The sequence below is a fragment of the Pygocentrus nattereri genome, chromosome 5 (assembly GCF_015220715.1).
Source record: "Pygocentrus nattereri isolate fPygNat1 chromosome 5, fPygNat1.pri, whole genome shotgun sequence".
Classification (NCBI taxonomy): domain Eukaryota; kingdom Metazoa; phylum Chordata; class Actinopteri; order Characiformes; family Serrasalmidae; genus Pygocentrus; species Pygocentrus nattereri.
The window spans coordinates 44,263,987-44,281,532 of NC_051215.1; the positions used below are offsets into that span (position 1 = coordinate 44,263,987).

At 38.5% G+C, this 17,546-nt stretch overlaps 2 protein-coding genes across 2 annotated transcripts; one reads left to right on the plus strand and one right to left on the minus strand.

Annotated features, from left to right (window-relative positions):
- Nucleotides 1-1,204: 1,204 nt before the first annotated feature.
- dennd10 (DENN domain containing 10) lies at nt 1,205-8,386 on the plus strand. Its single transcript, XM_017696687.2, has 9 exons — nt 1,205-1,722; nt 3,146-3,342; nt 4,174-4,253; nt 4,475-4,623; nt 5,894-6,005; nt 6,258-6,358; nt 6,770-6,877; nt 7,107-7,201; nt 7,287-8,386. The coding sequence occupies exons 1-9, from the start codon at nt 1,677-1,679 to the stop codon at nt 7,452-7,454; spliced, it is 1,056 nt and encodes a 351-aa protein (XP_017552176.1). The 5' UTR covers nt 1,205-1,676; the 3' UTR covers nt 7,455-8,386.
- sfxn4 (sideroflexin 4) lies at nt 8,385-16,688 on the minus strand. The gene is made up of 14 exons (XM_017696688.2): nt 15,984-16,688; nt 15,795-15,860; nt 13,454-13,516; nt 12,762-12,788; nt 12,512-12,566; nt 12,365-12,390; nt 12,147-12,200; nt 11,999-12,061; nt 11,739-11,807; nt 11,529-11,619; nt 10,905-11,020; nt 9,077-9,162; nt 8,876-8,993; nt 8,385-8,635 (listed from the first exon to the last, which is right to left on the minus strand). Exons 1-14 carry the CDS (start codon nt 16,020-16,022, stop codon nt 8,558-8,560), a joined length of 951 nt encoding a protein of 316 aa, XP_017552177.1. The 5' UTR covers nt 16,023-16,688; the 3' UTR covers nt 8,385-8,557.
- Between the last annotated feature and the right edge of the window lie 858 nt (nt 16,689-17,546).

Consider the following 17,546-nt stretch of genomic DNA (forward strand, 5'->3'; position numbering starts at 1 on the left):
TAATGGAGTCTAAAGTTGTATGTGACATCTTTCCGTTCCCTTGATAGAAATAACCTTGAACATTGTAAAGAGCCTCCAGGCACAGAAACCTCAAATCTGACTAATAACCCCCACCAGACAGACCCTCATCGTCAATAAGCGTTGAAATGTTGTCAATTGAAGTGATAGTTGCCCCTCTAATCTATGCGTGGGTAGGTTTTCACGTAGGTATATGTATGTATATGTGTATGTGTGTGTGTGTGAGGGTGTGTGTCTGGGGGTGTGTGCGTAGGTGTGTGTGTGTGTGGAGCTTGACTCTGACAGCCTTCCTCAAGCCAGACAACCTTGATACAGATAAGCTCTAGGCACAAAAGAACATCTCCACACTGACATATATTCCTGATTCTTTTAAATACCATTAAAAAATATATAGTTTGGTGGTCAAGATCCCCAGATCGCTTACACCTCCAAACTTCATGTGGCCTTCAGATTAGCTCAAGAACTGTGCAGAGAGCTTCATGGAATGAGTTTCCATGGCCGAGCAGCTGCATCCAAACCTTACATCACCAAGGGCAAAGCATCGATTGCAGTGCTGTAAAGCACCGCCACTGGACTCTAGAGCAGTGGAGACGTGTTCTCTGGAGTGACAAATCACGCTTCTCCGTCTGGCAACAATTTGGACAATTTCATGCTCCCAACTTTGTGGGAACAGTTTGGGGACGGCCCCTTCCTGTTCCAACATGACTGCGCACCATTGCACAAAGCAGGTCCATAAAGACATGGGTGAGGGAGTTCGGTGTGGAAGAACTTGACTGGCCTGCACGGAGTCCTGACCTCAACCCGACAGAACACCTTTGGGATGAATTAGAGCGGAGACTGCGAGCCAGGCCTTCTCGTCAAACATCAGTGTCTCACAATTCCCACAAACACACTCCTAACCCTTGTGGAAAGCCTTCCCAGAAGAGATGAAGCTGTTATAGCTGCAAAGGGTGGGCCGACATCATACGAAACCCTATGGATTAAGAATGGGATGTGACTCAAGTCTAAGCAGCCTTCGAAGGACCCAGCCCATGAATAGGGACACACTGAAAGTGTTCTAGGTAAGGAGTGTCTGCGGAGGGATTAGGGCGCATAGCTGAACCTGAGCAGCCTGTCGGATTGAGCCTTCTTCATTGTCCAGTCCTGCAGTGACTCCACCAGCACATCAGGGGGCAGCCTGCTGGAGACGGTGCTCTAAGAAGTCCGGAAGAATTGCATTCACAGTTTGCAGGTTGAGGCTGTATTTTCCTCTTAGTGAATGTTTGAGAAATGTTTTTTTATTGAGATGACAGCTGCAGACAGTTGTTCTGTGAAGTGTCTGAAGTGCATTAAAGTGCTGTTGTCCAGTCCGTCAGAGCTGAAGAACTGAGGGGGTTTCGCTGACCAGTTGTAAGGAGACTGGACAAACTGAAAGATTCGGAGATTTGCATGACGCTGCAGAAGTGAGAGTAAAGGCAGTTCAGAGGAACCGCATTTCTGTTCTTACGTGTATATTTTACCAGCAAACTGACAGGTCGATTTTGCTTTTGAGCGGGGTGCTGACTTCTGCGGTGCCCTATGAAGCCCAGTGTCCAGCAGGCGGACCCGTGACTGACCGAGCTGGTAGTGACTGACCGTGAAACTGAGTTTTCGAGGCACGTTAAGCTCAGGAATGGGAGATGGCTGTATCTGAGACTCAGCTGATGTTGAGTGTGGGACTCATTGGTAAGAGCAGTACACACACACACACACACACACACACACACACACACCACCTTGGTTTTCCCAGCGTTTCCCAGGTTCCAGTCCTGGAGTTCATTTGTCCACATATGAAGCCATTACCTATAAGGGTAGATCACGATCCTTACATTCGTGATTCGTGATTTTTCTTGATACTCCACTTACTTGATGTTATCCGTGATTTTATTATCTCATACTACAACAAATTAGTTAAAAATGCTGAATTTGAGAGGGTGTGTGACTCTATCCCTGATGGTCTTCTCTCTGTACCTGGAATCAGAGGTTACAGAAGGTTTTTCTTTATAGTACAATGTGATTTCTGTTAATGGGGTTAATACAGTACATTAAAAAAAGTAACACTAATTTGGTAAGGCGACTGTTATGACCTTTCAGCGGTCAGCTCAACAGAGAGAGCCGTTCAGTTCGGACTCTGCCAATAAGAACGAAAATGAAAGCTGCCTTATGAAAGGTTGCATAGATTCCCTGTTAATGGTACATTTTTCCATATGAGTGATGTGTTTTGTAAACATGTTACAGAATCTATTGAATGCTTGTTTTTCTGCGGTGTATTTTCTTTCTCTTTTTGGGTTGATCTCTTCTAGAAAAGAAAGACCGGTAAAGAAATCCGCCCTAAAAGCTACTGTGTTTTATTACTTTTATTACTGTGGTTACAAGTGGACCACAGGTCTAAAGCTGGGAAATACTTTTTAGAGGCTTTTGCATTAAAGGTTCGAACTTTCAAAATGTTCTTAGTCCACAGGTTCCATATGAGGTAGCTGAGCTGCTAAACAGGCCATTTAGATTTTATTGTTTTTGTGATGTCACAAAACATATCCACTATTCATCCTACAGTTTCTAGGCCTGACCCAAAGTGGTTTTGCTTAAGTGCATGCTAACATGCCGTATTTCATTAAGACTGCAGGTATGAGGGAATGGATCAGATCTTTTGCGTGAGTTGTGGGGCATATCCTTAGTTTAATACCACTTCAGTGCAGTCTTCATGAAAGGGTGGGTTAAGTGTGTGTTTGTTGAAAAATGGGACACACTTGGACACCAGAAAGCATATGAATGCACATGCAAGTACACAGAACGTCTAGGGACATGCTGTTTATCTCTGCACATTCACATTGTGGTTAGTTATAAGGATTGTTTCAGCCCAGTCCACTTTTTATGAGGAACAATAGACAATAGCAATAAGTCGGTATGATAAGTGTAGGATATGGTCGCTTTAATGCAGTGGTTCTCGAGATGGCCCTCTAGGCCTTGCAGACGGTCCACATTCCTTATGTGTTGAGATACAGGCTGGGGAAAACCGGTGAACCGTCTGGAGGTCCTTCAAGACTGGTTTGAGAACCACTGCTTTAATGGTACTACTGTTGATGACTAGCTCTGAGTTGTCTTTCCTCAGAAAAGGACATGAATGGAGACACACTGTGGGTGTGGTGTTACCCATCTGTCAGCACAGAGCTGCGAGAAGTTCTCCTGCGAAAATGTTGCTTGACATCAGACAGCGCAGTGCTGCACGCGTTTGTGTTTGGGCAGTACTGCCGGACATGGTACTATGTCAGTACGGTGGATGTCCAAGAGCCCACTGTTCTCAAGAAAGTAAGTTCCATAGCTCTGTATAACTTCCTTCCAAGATGCACTGGTGGATTTAAACCTTAGAAAATCATTACCATGAGTAAGGCACTGTTTGAATGCTGTTCATTCGGTTTAGACTAGAACCCATGCTAGAAAAACGTAAAGACTAAAAAAGAAAAGTGTTTAATTTTAGTAGTTGACTTCAGACCCGTCATGATAATAAAATGTGACATGAGTACGAATTGTCAAATGAATAATTGTGATTACTAACAAATTTTTTTTTTTCCGTTCAGTGTTTTCAACTATTAAATTATAAGCCCTAAGTGGCTAAATTAAGTGTAATCATTTTGAAAGGCCTAGTAGACTTTCATTTGAATGCACAAGCTTGCTCGCTGTGTTGTAACGACAAAACATATTGTGTTTGGACCATTTTAATTTACCATGAGGCACAGCTGGAAGGTCTAAATATGTTGACTGCAAAATGACAGCAAAACTTTTAATCATTGGAATCAGCTCCTTAGTTCATGGGCAGCTCCACAGGATCACAATACTGGACGGTTTAATCTTCTCATTCCAAGCACCTCATTCGCCTCAACATAAAGTCGGCAAATATGAGCTAAATCTCTGTAATTTCTCACTAAAATTCTAAACAACCTTTAAGGTCTGTTGAGCTTGGTGTGGATACATCATCTGTCAGTGGAACAACAATAAACAGTTCATTCGTTTCTTTCAGGCAGTTTGACACGGTTTAATTTAAGCATGTATTTATTGGCTTAGTTTTCATTTCAGTTTATCCAGTGTTATGTCTAAAGTTTTAGGGTGTAATTTTCACTAAATATTTGTTTATCCCTGAAGGTTACACATTTTTCTATAGTTATTACAGCCAAGGATTTCAACCCTGAAAAGTACGCTGCATTCAGTCGAGTTCTTTGCAGGTGAGCCATATTTCACTGGAGTATTACAGTATTTGACATCTATCAGTTTCCTGATTGTACATCTTTGGAATATTTCTGTAAAAAGCTCTGTATAGATTTGATTGATGATGCTAGTCATTGACTCTTTTTTTGATAATGCTATATTTTATCTGATATATTTTTCAAAATATATACTCCTGTGCTGAAAACGTTTAAGGGCTTTGTGATGTTTGCTTCATCAGGATGTACATCAAACATGGCAATCCAGTAAAGATGATGGAGGGTTACATTGCTGTCCTAACTAAAGGCATCTGCCAAAGTGATGAGAATGGCTCCTTCCTCATCAAGGATTATGATGTCAGAAAAGCCTATTTGGCTGGATCCATAAAAGGTAAAATATCTGCATATATCAATATAAAATATCTGCCACAGAACGAAAATCAGTGTGCTGTACATAAAATGTTGCTACAGCACAGCTAGATTGCTGTTTATTAGCAACATGGTTTCTTCCTCTAATGTAAGGACTTTAAAGCTATAGTTTGGTCTTTTAAATTTACATTTTCTTTGCACCCCAAATGTAGATAAAAATGGAACGAAAGTGTGGCAAAAGTGTGGGGGCAGTCGTGGGCTGGAGGTTAGGGAACTGGCCCTGTGACAGGAAGGTTGCTGGTTCAATCCCCAGCACTGACAGTCCATGACTGAGGTGTCCTTGAGCAAGACACCTGACCCCCAACTGCTCCCCGGGCACTGCGGATAGGGCTGCCCACCGCTCCGAGCAAGTGTGCTCACTGCCCCCTAGTGTGTGTGTGCTCACTAGTGTGTATGTGGTGTTTCACTTCACGGGTGGGTTAAATGCGGTGAAATTTCCCCGTTTTCCCTTTTCCCCTTTTTATAGATCGGTGGCAAAAAGTAGACAGAAGCAAGTCTAAATGTGGTTTTAGGCTAATTCGTGATGACAGTTTGCACAATGCTGTATGACATGTAGTTTGTACCGTGCTAATTCGTGGGATATAAGCTACCATTAATAGTTAGCTACATTAGCCTCATAGCTCTAGTAGCACCAAACAGGTCTTTGCCGACTGACTACACTATTGTTCAAAAGTATAAATCACTGTTTTCAATTAAGAAAAATGTTGACAATACATGTATGAAATTGTTTTATTATGGTGCTACTAATCACAGGTTTTGACCAGTTTATAGGAACCTTTTAAATGTTTAAAAACATTTCTGATGTATGCAGAATGGTGACGAGAGCTGTAGATGATAGCCGTATAAGATCAGGAATAAATGTATAATTAGAATATTATAACTCTTATTTGAAAAGTTGAGATCAAAACTTGACAGTTCATCAAGACATTGCTGTAAATAGTTCATTATAATATATTTTATATATCATAACTCCCTTATGTTCCAAAAAAATACATTGTTGTCTCACTAGTATTTCAATTTACCCCATATATGTTAATATTGAATGAAATAACAGCAATTGGTAATATGACAACTGTTTCGTGTAGTGTAGGTTTAATGTAAGTGGAAAATTGTGTAAATGTCATAATATATCGTAATAAGGGGGATTAGTATTGCACACTTTGTCAGTTTACAAGGATTGGCGTACAGGTCCAGCCTGTTTAGATAACTCTTTTTGTGTGTCTCTGACTCAGATGTGGTTTCTCAGTTTGGTATGGAGACCATCATCCTGTACACAGCGCTGATGTTGAAGAAAAGGATTGTGATCTACCACCCTCGTGTTGAGGCTTTGCTGGAGTTCACAAGGTAATCACAGCAGTGCTATAGTTCATTCTAAGACAGGGTTCAGAAGCGACACTGGTGCTTATGCTCTGGAGCTACATACTGGTAAATGAATAGCTGTTGTAAATGTATTCCTTTGCGAATAAACATTGCTAATCACCGTTGTCTTGAATCAGTGGACAGAATTAAGGTTTTAGTCCTGTTGTCATGTGTTGTCTATTGTTATGAATCCTTGAGAATGCAGTATGCTGAAATTGTGTCTACCTTTAATACCAGAGCACTTCCAGCCCTGACATGGCACCGGAAAGACTGGTCTATTCTACACCCATACGTTCATCTGGAGGACAGAGAGCTTGAGAACCTCAGAATGTGTACAGGTATGGAGGAGTTACAGTTGTTACAGTATTCATAGCTCAGAATTCAATAAATGGATGTCACTACATTAATGCAATCTACATAAAATACCTGCTGAGTGAGTCAATTCAATCATGTAAATTTATGATTTAAATCTTATATTGTGGAAGCTGTAGAACTGTTTTTGTTATAGAAATGGGTATAAGGTTTAGCCTTGCCAATTGGGGGTTGGGATCAGTTTTTCAGTAAATAATGGTGAAATAATTTTTAAGTTAGTGCAAGTTGCTTTATTACTGATGGTCAGTATTCCTCTGGTACCTTCTGTGATTTGTGTAGGGTGATGGCCTGGTTATCCCAATGCAGCCTTAAGTTATGCAACTATAACGTTCCCCCATTTCACATTACTATTGATAACGTACTTTGTGTGCGCTCAGGATATGTTGCAGGATTTGTGGATCCTGAGGTGACCAACAGATCAGATCTCTTTGAGGTTTTTGTGAATCTTCCAGACAGTGAAATCACCATATCTCAACATGCCAAAGGTGAGAGATTTTCTTTCTGAAATAAAATTTAAACTTTGAGTAAAAGCAGGTTGGGGAGGCCAGTTTTTCGCTAGATTGGGAATTTAGCATTTAAGATTTTGGTAATATTATGTATATTTTTTTCTTATATCCAGGAATGTAAATACTACTCTTTTTTGCCATACATGTAACATTAACTACTTGACTGCATCGTTACACTTTGTTAACTTAGCTTTTTCCCCCTGTACAGAGGCAATGGCTATGGGAAAACTGCATAAAGAGATCGGCCACTTTATCGTCCAGTCTGCAGAGGACAACGATCGCACAGATGTACAAGTTATCAAGGTGAACTACTTTAAAGAGGACACTTGTGAGAATAGAATACAATTTTGTCAGAAATTCAATAAATTTTTTTTCTTCTTTTAATCAGGACATTTCAATGAAGACCAAGGAAATCCTCAGTAACTTGGTGTCTCTTGCCAAGGAAGGGGAGGACGCAAAGTTGACTTTGGAGGCACTGAAGCAACGTCATTTCCCCCCAGCAACTGAGAACTTTCTCTTCCACTTAGCTGCAGCTGAGCAGCTCCTGAAGATCTAATGAATGAGAGCCCTCCATGAACCACTCGGATGCTTCAAAGTTATTGCAAAGTTATTGACCATGTGATTTACTAATCCTAACACAGTTGCCAAGCCGAATTTACAGAGAATTTTATAGAGATTTTATGACATAACATTCTAGGACATAGCTGGTGCTAGTCACATTCAGGCAAGAATATTATGCAGCTGTTCCCGTTCTGTGACCAAGACTGCCCATGTGTTTTACTTTATTTTTTCAGAGATACTAAGATATTAATGGCATATACAGGTGTGAATCGGTTAGTTATCAAATTAAGTTGGCACTTTTGATATTTGAGCTTGAAAGCAGTCTAGATGGAACACGCATTCCAATAAGCAATCCATCAGACTGCTGTGAAAATGAAGATTTCAAACTTTCGTGTTTACTTTCATTTGTCAATGATCTGCACAAAGCTAAGAAAAGCCTTACGGTTGCCTTTCTTATGCCTTACAACGAATAAAAGCATTATTAACCAAATTATTCAAAATTCTATATTGCTTATGATATACAAGTGTTAAGATTTGATTTGTTTCTTTAAGCACTTTTCCCCTTGTGATCCATGCTTTAAACAGTCCTCTACAGAAATATTAGGAGTACTATGTTAAGTGACATGATATTGTATCTGAAAACATCTGAATTACACAGTATGTATTTTTCAAATGTACAGGTGAACTCTTATTTTATGCCATCTTATTTCCCCTGCTAAGAATTATATACACCAGATCACTATATATTTGAAAAGAGTTCTAGTGTAAAGACTTAAAAATGAACTTGAGTTGAATTGACACTGAAGTGATGGCGATATGAATGAGTCAACAATGTGCACATAACAGCAATAGCAACATTATTTTTGTTAACAATGCTCTGTTCTGTTTAGCTTTAAAAAAAAACAATTAAATCAAAACTTTCAAGTTTCTTTGTTTAAAGTGATGATTTATTGGAACAATAACTTAAAATGCACATTTTTGAAATTATACTCACAAGCATAATTAGAAACGCTGTGTCTGCATGTAGGTGTTCACTCCAAAGCAGATGTAAACACATCAGTAAATTATACCCTACAAGTGTTGCTTTAGACATGACAGTTAAAGTCCTCGGTGGTAAAACAGTTGCCTGTCATCAGTTAAGGCCTGCAACTCCTTTTCTACTTGCTGCTTTTCAATCTAAAACACAAAATAACATGAGAATGATGCTGTGCATCCACAAAAAAAAAACATTACCTTTATAATTACACAGTATTCGACCATTGGTACCAGTAGAACATGAAACAGAAATACAAATGTCATCTAAAACAAGGAAAAAGTTTGGCAACACAGTTTGCACAACTAAAGCGTAATTCTGAACTCTGCACAGTACAAAACAGCATTATAGTGTTGCTTGATAGTTTGTCTTATGCAGCTTACCTTGCCAAGTTGTGGAAACAAACTGAAGGACACAGGAATCATCAAGCCAAGGACAATGGCAGTACTAATGTGTCTAACAGGAGCAGCTATCAGTGGGTTCCTTTGGACAAATTTTGCCCTGAGATGAAGATTTAGTCAATGAGTCTCTGAATGAGCTTTGATTGAGATATCTACTGAAATGAGCAGTACTGACTGTAATACCTCCTAAGAAAGTAGAGCAGTAAAGTGGGCACAGTTGCAGTGGTACCAAAAAGGGTTGCTCGAGAGATGGCAGTTTCCTTTACAGCCTGTGAGAAAAAGAAAACAGTGGAGTAATACATCACACAACCGTGACTCAGTGCCTATATTATACGGTACTTTGTCAGAACTTGGAAGGACATCATGTTTCAGCTTTTGACAATTTCTTATAGCTTCTTTATAGCAGAATTAATCTCACATTTTACCCCACATATCATATGAATGCTAAAATACCTCATTCTAGCAAAGCACTACAATAAACCTATACAGTCATCGGTTTTTGTATATCATGCTACAGATTTCTGCCTTTACTGCAGAAAATATGTCAGGAAAGAAAATTATTAGGATGCTTGATAGTAGCCTATGAGTAGTTTACTCATAGTTTACTGAAACCCAATTAAAAAGTTGGGACAGTAGGTATAATGTAAATAAAAAAGTGAAATATTTAATATTTTATCAACTTTTTTCATTTTTGTAAATATACGCTAATTACAAATGTGATGCCTGCAACACATTCCAAAAAAGTCACAGGGACAGAGGCAGTTTTAGACCAGGAGGATTGTGGAATAATCACAAACACCTGTTTTATTGACCTGTGGAAAGTTATAGGTAAGAGATGATGCTGTCATGATTGAGTATAAAAGTTTTAAGGGCATGTCTCAACACATGATTGCAAGGAATTTAGGAATTTCGCCGTCTACATTCCATGACATCAAAATATTCAGAGAACCTGGAGAAATCTGCGCATAAAGGGCAAGACCAAAAACCAATACTGAATGCCTGTGATCTCTCAGAATGCACTGCATTAAAAAAAACGGGTGTAATGAATATTTTAAAAATCCTTCTGTAATGATCAAATGGGCATGGAAATACTTTAAAAACCTTGTCAGAAAACAGTTTGTTGCTGCATCAACAAATGCAAGAACACAAACAGACGCCATCTATCAACAACATTCAGAAACACTGCCAACTTCTCTGGGCTAAAGCTCATCTATGATAGACTGACACAAAGTGGAAATGTGCAGTGACCTGACGAGTCCACCCTTCAAATTGATTTTGGAAATAATGGATGTCAAGTGCCACGTCAAAAAAAAAAAGGAAAAAAAATGAATATCCTGTTTGTTACCGGTGTCTGGCATAGTATAGGGGTTTGTTGCTGATGGCATAGGTAACGTTTACATCTGTGAAGGCATTATTAATGCTGAACTTAATTAATAACAGAACGCTGTTAAAAGGAAAAATAATATAACACAGTCGTAAACATGCAACTGTCCCAACTTTTTTGGAAAGGCTAGAATAAGCATGTATTCGAAAAACAATAAAGATAATTAGTTGAAACATTAAATATCTTGCCTTTTTATTGTTTTAAATTGAACACAGATGAAAAGGCATTTGTGAATCACTGATTTCTGTTTTTTTCCAGTCCCAACTTTTTTGAAAAGGGGTTCATACAACACCACTTTTAGACTTCTGCTGAACCTTTTAAGATCTACTCATCAACCAACTCTAAACTCCTTTTTTACCTTCATTTTTAAACGAAAACTGAATTTAAAATGACCTGAGAATTTTTTCTTTTCCTGAAAATAATATTTATTTTAATATAATATATAATATAATCAATTCCAATGCTGCAAAATAGTAGCAGCTGAATCGCCACCTTCTGATCGATGCATCACAAAGTGTAATGGCGTTTTTCCAGCCATATCGTGTACTCAAGCAAACTGCACTGAAAAAAAAACACTAGTGACCACCTTATAAGTCATTCCATTATGGTCTTCAATAGTTTCCTCACCTTAGATCCAGCCTCCTTTGAGACACCAAGTGAATTCCCATTAGAATCAAAGATCTGAATACCATTCTCTGATTCCTCACTTCTCACCACCATAACACTGAAGGCAGCCAGAATAGCTAGAAAATGTACATTCATTAGTTGTAGATGCAGTAAATACAGTATAAATTCAAAGCAATGATAAATTTAAATGTTCAGTGTACAATGAATGAGCAAGAGACATATCCAATAAACAAATCTCAAAAGGATTAGCAGGGAATGGGACTACACTGCAACAAAAATAGTACTTTGCCAACATTTTAAGCAAGTTTACTTATTTTGGAACAAACTAATATTTTACTCAATGAACGTTGAGTAAAGAATTAACAGACAAGTATTATTTAGAAATATTAACTTTTGATCCTGGTTCAAATATACGCTTTTCTTTCAATTAACAGTTTACTTCAGTTAACATGAATCTAAAGACTTAACTTACAATTACTTTGCTAATTCATTTAAAAAATAAGAGGCAATCCGTTTTCTAACTTTTTCGTTGACGTAAACAATTGTTACAGTGTACAGCGGACTGGAAAAGCATGTTGGTGTAATATCAGAGAATTACAGGGTACAGAAAAGTGCTTTGCTGACCTGAAAGAGGAATAGGCAGCACTGACCTACAGAAGGCCTGAGCTACAGTACTGCTGACCCTCATGCGCTGGATTACAATTTGAGGAAGGGCCTGAAAATAAGCACATTTGGGGGGGGTGGTTACATATCCGAGTATAACACCCAGAGTCTGAGACAGTTCTGAAATTTTGTATTGAAAGAACAACAAAGATTCCAAGAAACAGGTCTCACCCCTACAACTGTTGAATATGAAACTGCGCCGACAATAAGCAGGGGCTGCTTTGCTGATGTTTTATTTCCCTTAACAAATACAAAAAACTGATTAAGTTCTGCCCACATGCTTGACTCTTTATTTTATAATTACAAAATGATTCCACAAAACTAACATACTCTGGAAAATCAGATACAATTTAATCAAGTGAGAAACAAAATGATTGTTTATAGTGAATTGGTTTTACAGGAACGCAGTGGAATGCAAAGGTCTCAGTTACCGGAGTTGCAGTCGTATTTCTGTTGGCATGGTTGAAACCTGCACAGTAACTCTGAAGAATAAACTGCAGATTGGATATGCAAAAAGACGGTCACTGTCATGAAAAAACAAACATTACAAAACATAAATAGTTATTAAAGCTCCATTACATGCCAGAACAGGGCAGGCCGGATTCCTTTATGAGGCAAAAAACTTGCTACAACCTAAAAGACAAAAGATAAATAATAAATTAGATATTTATGGACACGGACAAAGTTTAGATACAGATTTAACTTTCGTATCATATCTAGATTCTGTTACAGTTTACTGAATATACTGTACAGTGTATGAGGAATACACACAGTGTATACTGAACATCAACACTCACCAAAGGAACGGTTATGGGCAGAAAAGCTGAAAAAGAGGTTAAAAGTAAAAGTAAACGGTTGCTGTCTAAATTAAGCAAGGTAACTCCATTGTTTCTAGTTTGGGAGCTAAATAGTGCAGCATATTCAAGATCCATAATGATTGTTACCTTGAGGACGAAACACTGGGGAAATCAATGCTCCACTACCAGCATGGACAGATGACTATTCATGCCAACAAAAGCAGTTCAGTTTAATATTTAAAATCAATCAAGTCAAAATAATTTGACCAATAAATTCATATATTAGGCAGTGATTTTATTTCTTAATCTGCTTCATTTCTGTAAGTAACTGTCAAAATATGCATCAAAACGTTTCACTATTATGGTCGTTGTGATGAAGGTGACAATCGATACTTACCACAGAGAGTGCCCAGGCATTACGAACCTAGATAAATAAAGTATAAAGGAACATTAAACAGGACATAATATGAATAAAAGCCTACTTTATATGTGTTCTACGTTCTTTGTAGGGGTGGGCAATATGATAATATTTTGTTATGGTCATAAATTACATCACAACATGCTTTTCTGAGCATTCTGTGGATATTGCCAGAACTTAAAGAACACTGAGCAGCCTTATGTGTTTTCAAAGAGAGCATGTCCTGTTTAACCAGCAAAAACTGAATAAAGATCATTGTGCCTCGTTCCCCAACATCTTGCCAAGTTTTTTCTTAATTTTGTTCTTGAGAAACGTCCTAAGAAAAATTCTAATTTTTGCAATTCTAAAAATTGTTGCACTGTTGTGCTACTGAGTGTGTGTAGATTCTGTTCTTACCCAAGAACAAATTTCAAATAAAAAAACGCTGGCGTATGTCAGAAACTTTGTTCTTAACAATTTTTCTCAAGAACGACTTGTGAAACAGGCTTCTTGTACTCACAGGTGTCGAAAGTATTTTTTATTGTAGCAGTGAGGGGCTTTTTTGTCAGTTCCAACCTATGAAACCCAAGAGAAACTAAATCTTGTGATAAATGTTGTGTATCATGGAAATGCCTTCAAGTACCATTATATTATATTTTTGGCATATGCCCCATCCATAGTTCTCAACCTACCTTTTCATTCTTCTGCTGCTTCTCTTCACTCCTGAGCAGACAGCGGGCCTTTTCTATTTCAGCCTGAAAATGAAAGCAAAAGCATTCAACTCTCTTGAGAAAATTAAGCATTTCTGATTTTACAAAACGTCACATTAATGTCTAAAAGAGCTCTGGAATACCTTCTCAGTCTACTATTAATATGAAGAATAAACTCAATATCCAAAAAAGTTGGGACGCTGTGCAAAATGTAAGTAAAAACAAAAAAAAAAAAATGCAATGATGTGTGGATCATTTAAACCCTATATTTAATTGAAAATAGTACAAGACAACACACCAAATGTTGAAAGTGAGATTTATTTTTTTAAATGTAGGCCCATTTTGAATTTGATGCACAACACATTCCAAAAAAGTTGGGACGGGGCAACAAAAGACTAGTAAAGTTGTGTGATACTACAAAAAGCACTTGGTGGTTGATTGGCAACTGTACAGTAATATGATTGGGGATAAAAAGAGCATCCCAGAGAGGCTGAATCTTTCTGGAATAAAGATGAGGAGGGTTCACCACTGTGTGAAAGACTGAGCGAGCAAATAGTGCAAGAATTCAAGAACGTTTCTCAAAGTAAAACAGCAAAGAATGTTTGCTTTTCATCATCTACCTTACATAAGGTTGTTAAAAAATTCAGAGAGCCTGGAGAAATCTCTGCATGCAAGGGACGAGGCCAAAAACCAGCATTTGTTAGCCATGATCTTTGGGCCCTCAGGTGACACTGCATTAAAAACACTGCATCAGGAACAGGTCTGAAAACCACTGTCTATGAAAACAGTTCATCGCTACATCCACAAATGCAAGTTAAAACTCTAAAAAGCAAAGAAGAAACCGTATATAAACAGGATCCAGAATCCATGCTGCCACCTTCTCTGGACCTGAGCTCATTTAAAACGGACTGAAGGGAAGTGGAAAAGTGTCCTGTGGTCCGACGGACACTGTGTCCTCCAGGCTAAAGACCACTCAGCTTGTTATCAGAGTACAGTTTAAAAGCCAGTAATCATGATGGTATAGGGGTGCATTAGTGCACATGGCGTGGGTGACGTGCACATCTGTGAAGGCAACCTTAATGCTGAATGGCAAATACAGGTTGTGGCAACATCTGCTGCCATCCAGTTGACGTCTTTTTCAGGAAAGGCCTTGATTATTTCAGCAAGTCAAGGAAAAACCATTCTGCATGTATTACAACAGCATGACTCAGTATTAAAAGAGTCTGGTGCTAAACTGGCCTGCCTGCAGTCCAGACCTGCCACCATCTGAAAACGTGTCATATTATGAAATGAAAAACAGAACAAAGGAAACCCTGAACTGTTGAGCAGCCGAAATCCTATATTAATCAAGAATGGGAAAACAGTTCACTTTCAAAACTGCAGCAGTGTCTCCTCAGTTCCCAAACACTTACAGTGTGGTTAAAAGAAGAGGTGATGAAAGACAGTGGTAAACCTGCCCCATCCCAACTTTTTTGGAACCTGTTGTTGGCATCAAATTTAAAATGGGTATATATTTTTTGAAAAGACAATTAAATAATTTCAGTTCTAACATTCGATTTGTTGTCTGTACTGCTCTAAAGGAAACACAGGGTTTAAATGATTTGCACATCATTGAACTAAACCATAAAGAACATTCCCCTGCACTCATGGCACTGATAACATGATTCGGGCAGAACTGTGCATTGTCTAAACAGAGGGGGATAAAATTCTTCATGTCTTACTTTACAAAGTACAACGTGGAATAACCCACATTATGCTAGTTAAAATACCAGACTTTTTTTTTAAGGACAAAACTGTAAGTGTGGACCTGATCATGTGTCCTAATCTGCTTCGGAAAGTCATTCATGTGGCTGTGAAGCACTTCACACCAGCAAAATCTAAATCTACACACTTACAAAAAAGACGGTTCTTCAAGATGTTCATTACTAAAGGCAATGGTTCTGTTTAGAACCATGAGTTCTGTATGGAACCATATCATGCTTAAATTGTTCTCTGCATGGTGAAATGGCTCTTCAGATTGATGGAAAATGTATTGCATATGGTTCTACTTAGCATCAACAAGGGTTCTTCTATTGTTGCAAGCTTGACAGCGTAACAATAGTAGAACTCTTTTCGTGCAATGTATCCTACTATATAGAGCCATATACAACATCGTTTCCATAAGTCTGAAGAACCATTTACCATGCAAAGAGCTCTATAAGCATGCAAATGATTCTATACAGAGCTCATGGTTCTAAATAGTACCACTCCCTGGGCTAAGAACCCTTAAACCTCTTTTTGAGTGTGCAGGTTCTGAGACAGAGATGAATGAGGTACTACTCACATCAGAGGCCAGTAAGGAACTGGGGTCAAGGAGATTGAACCAAATGTGGAGCCTGCTGAGGAACGACTAGAAAGCATTGCAACAGATAGTATGGCACATGTAAATAACAATAATAATAATATATACATACATTTTATTTAAAAAACAACAACAACACCCTACTAACGTTACTGTAACATCACTAAGCACCTTTCCGTTGTTTTGCCAGTATTCCAAGTTCAGGTCCATTTCAGCGACCTCGGCGGAGGGGTTTTTAAATGTTAATCTGAAATGATTCTCCACATTAGGAGTCACAGAGAAACAGCGGGGGAAACGCTAATGAAGCTGAATGCTGTGCAGGTCAAGCAGGCGGCCCGCGCACGTTTGCTGCCCTCTTCGAGTTCCGTCTGACGAGCCGATGACGTACAGCGCTCCTGCTGCGCAGCCGCGTCGTACGCGCGTTAGCCAATCAGGCTGGCAAATTCGATTCAACGAACCGACTGTTTCGACCTGTTTGGTCAAACGAAACGACTCATTGATTCACAAGGCAGTTTATTCAATGTGGTTCCCATCTTCTTCATCCACAAACACAAAGAAGACTCAAAGAGCGCCCAATGCGGTATACTGTGGCATTTAAAGCTATAAATGTATACGTTTTAAATAATTTCAGTCTTCAGGCTGTAATAATAATGTTTACAGGTATACGTGGTTGGTTAGTGTAGCGGTTAACACCTCTACCTTCTACACTGTACACTGGGGTTCAAGCGCCCTATACCAATAAGAGACCTTGGGCAATACTCCTAACACCACTTTGGCCCCCTTGTGTAAAATGATCAAATTGTAAGTCACTCTGGACATGAGCGTCAGCCAAATGCCGTAAATGTAAATGTGTGACTGAGTGAGTGATGGTAGGAATACAGGTTTTATTTTATTTAGTTATATTTCATATTTATTTTATCTTATTCTCTACATGTAATTGTCTGTCTGATACTGTGCACTGTCAGCTCCTGTAACCAAAACCAAATTACTTGTATGCGCAGCACACCTGGCCAATAAAGCTTGATTCTGATTCTAATAAGGGCATAGACGTTGTACAGTGGGAAGAAACTCATAGAGCTCAGAGGTGGACAAAGTACACAAATCATGTACTTGAGTTAAAGTAGAGATACCCAATGTGAAATATTACTCCAGTAAAAGTAGAAGTCCTTACTCTAGACCTCCACTTGAGTAAAAGTACTAAAGTATTTGCCTTCAAATGTACTTAAGTATAAAGTAAAAGTACTAAAAGAGTAATTCTGGCTCTGATGTCCTGTTATCATTTTTATAACAAGACTGGCTTCATGAACTCATTTCAGGTGAAAGTCCTCCAGCGTCTCTCTTGGTAAACCAGTCTTTTAATAGAACGTCATTAATTAGTGACGCTGACGAATATTAAAATGATCATAAGCACAAAACACTGAAGGTAAACAGTTTCCATCAGGGAGAACCAAGTGGCTCTGAAATCACTTTTTACACACAAGCAAAGTTTCAGTTTAAGATTACTTTGTAAATTAGTTACAAGTTTAATTAAAACTGGCTTTAAACTCAGGATCACAAATAGGTTTTCCTTTACTGTGTTGATCTGTAGGCGTCTGTTCATAAACAAACTAACCCAAACTAATTTACTATAAAATGAAAGTGTTTGTATGAATTCAGAAAAAAAGAAACAGGTCAGTCACGACTGCGTATGTGGACATATTTCTATATTGTGGTCTATTTACACAAAGTTAGGTT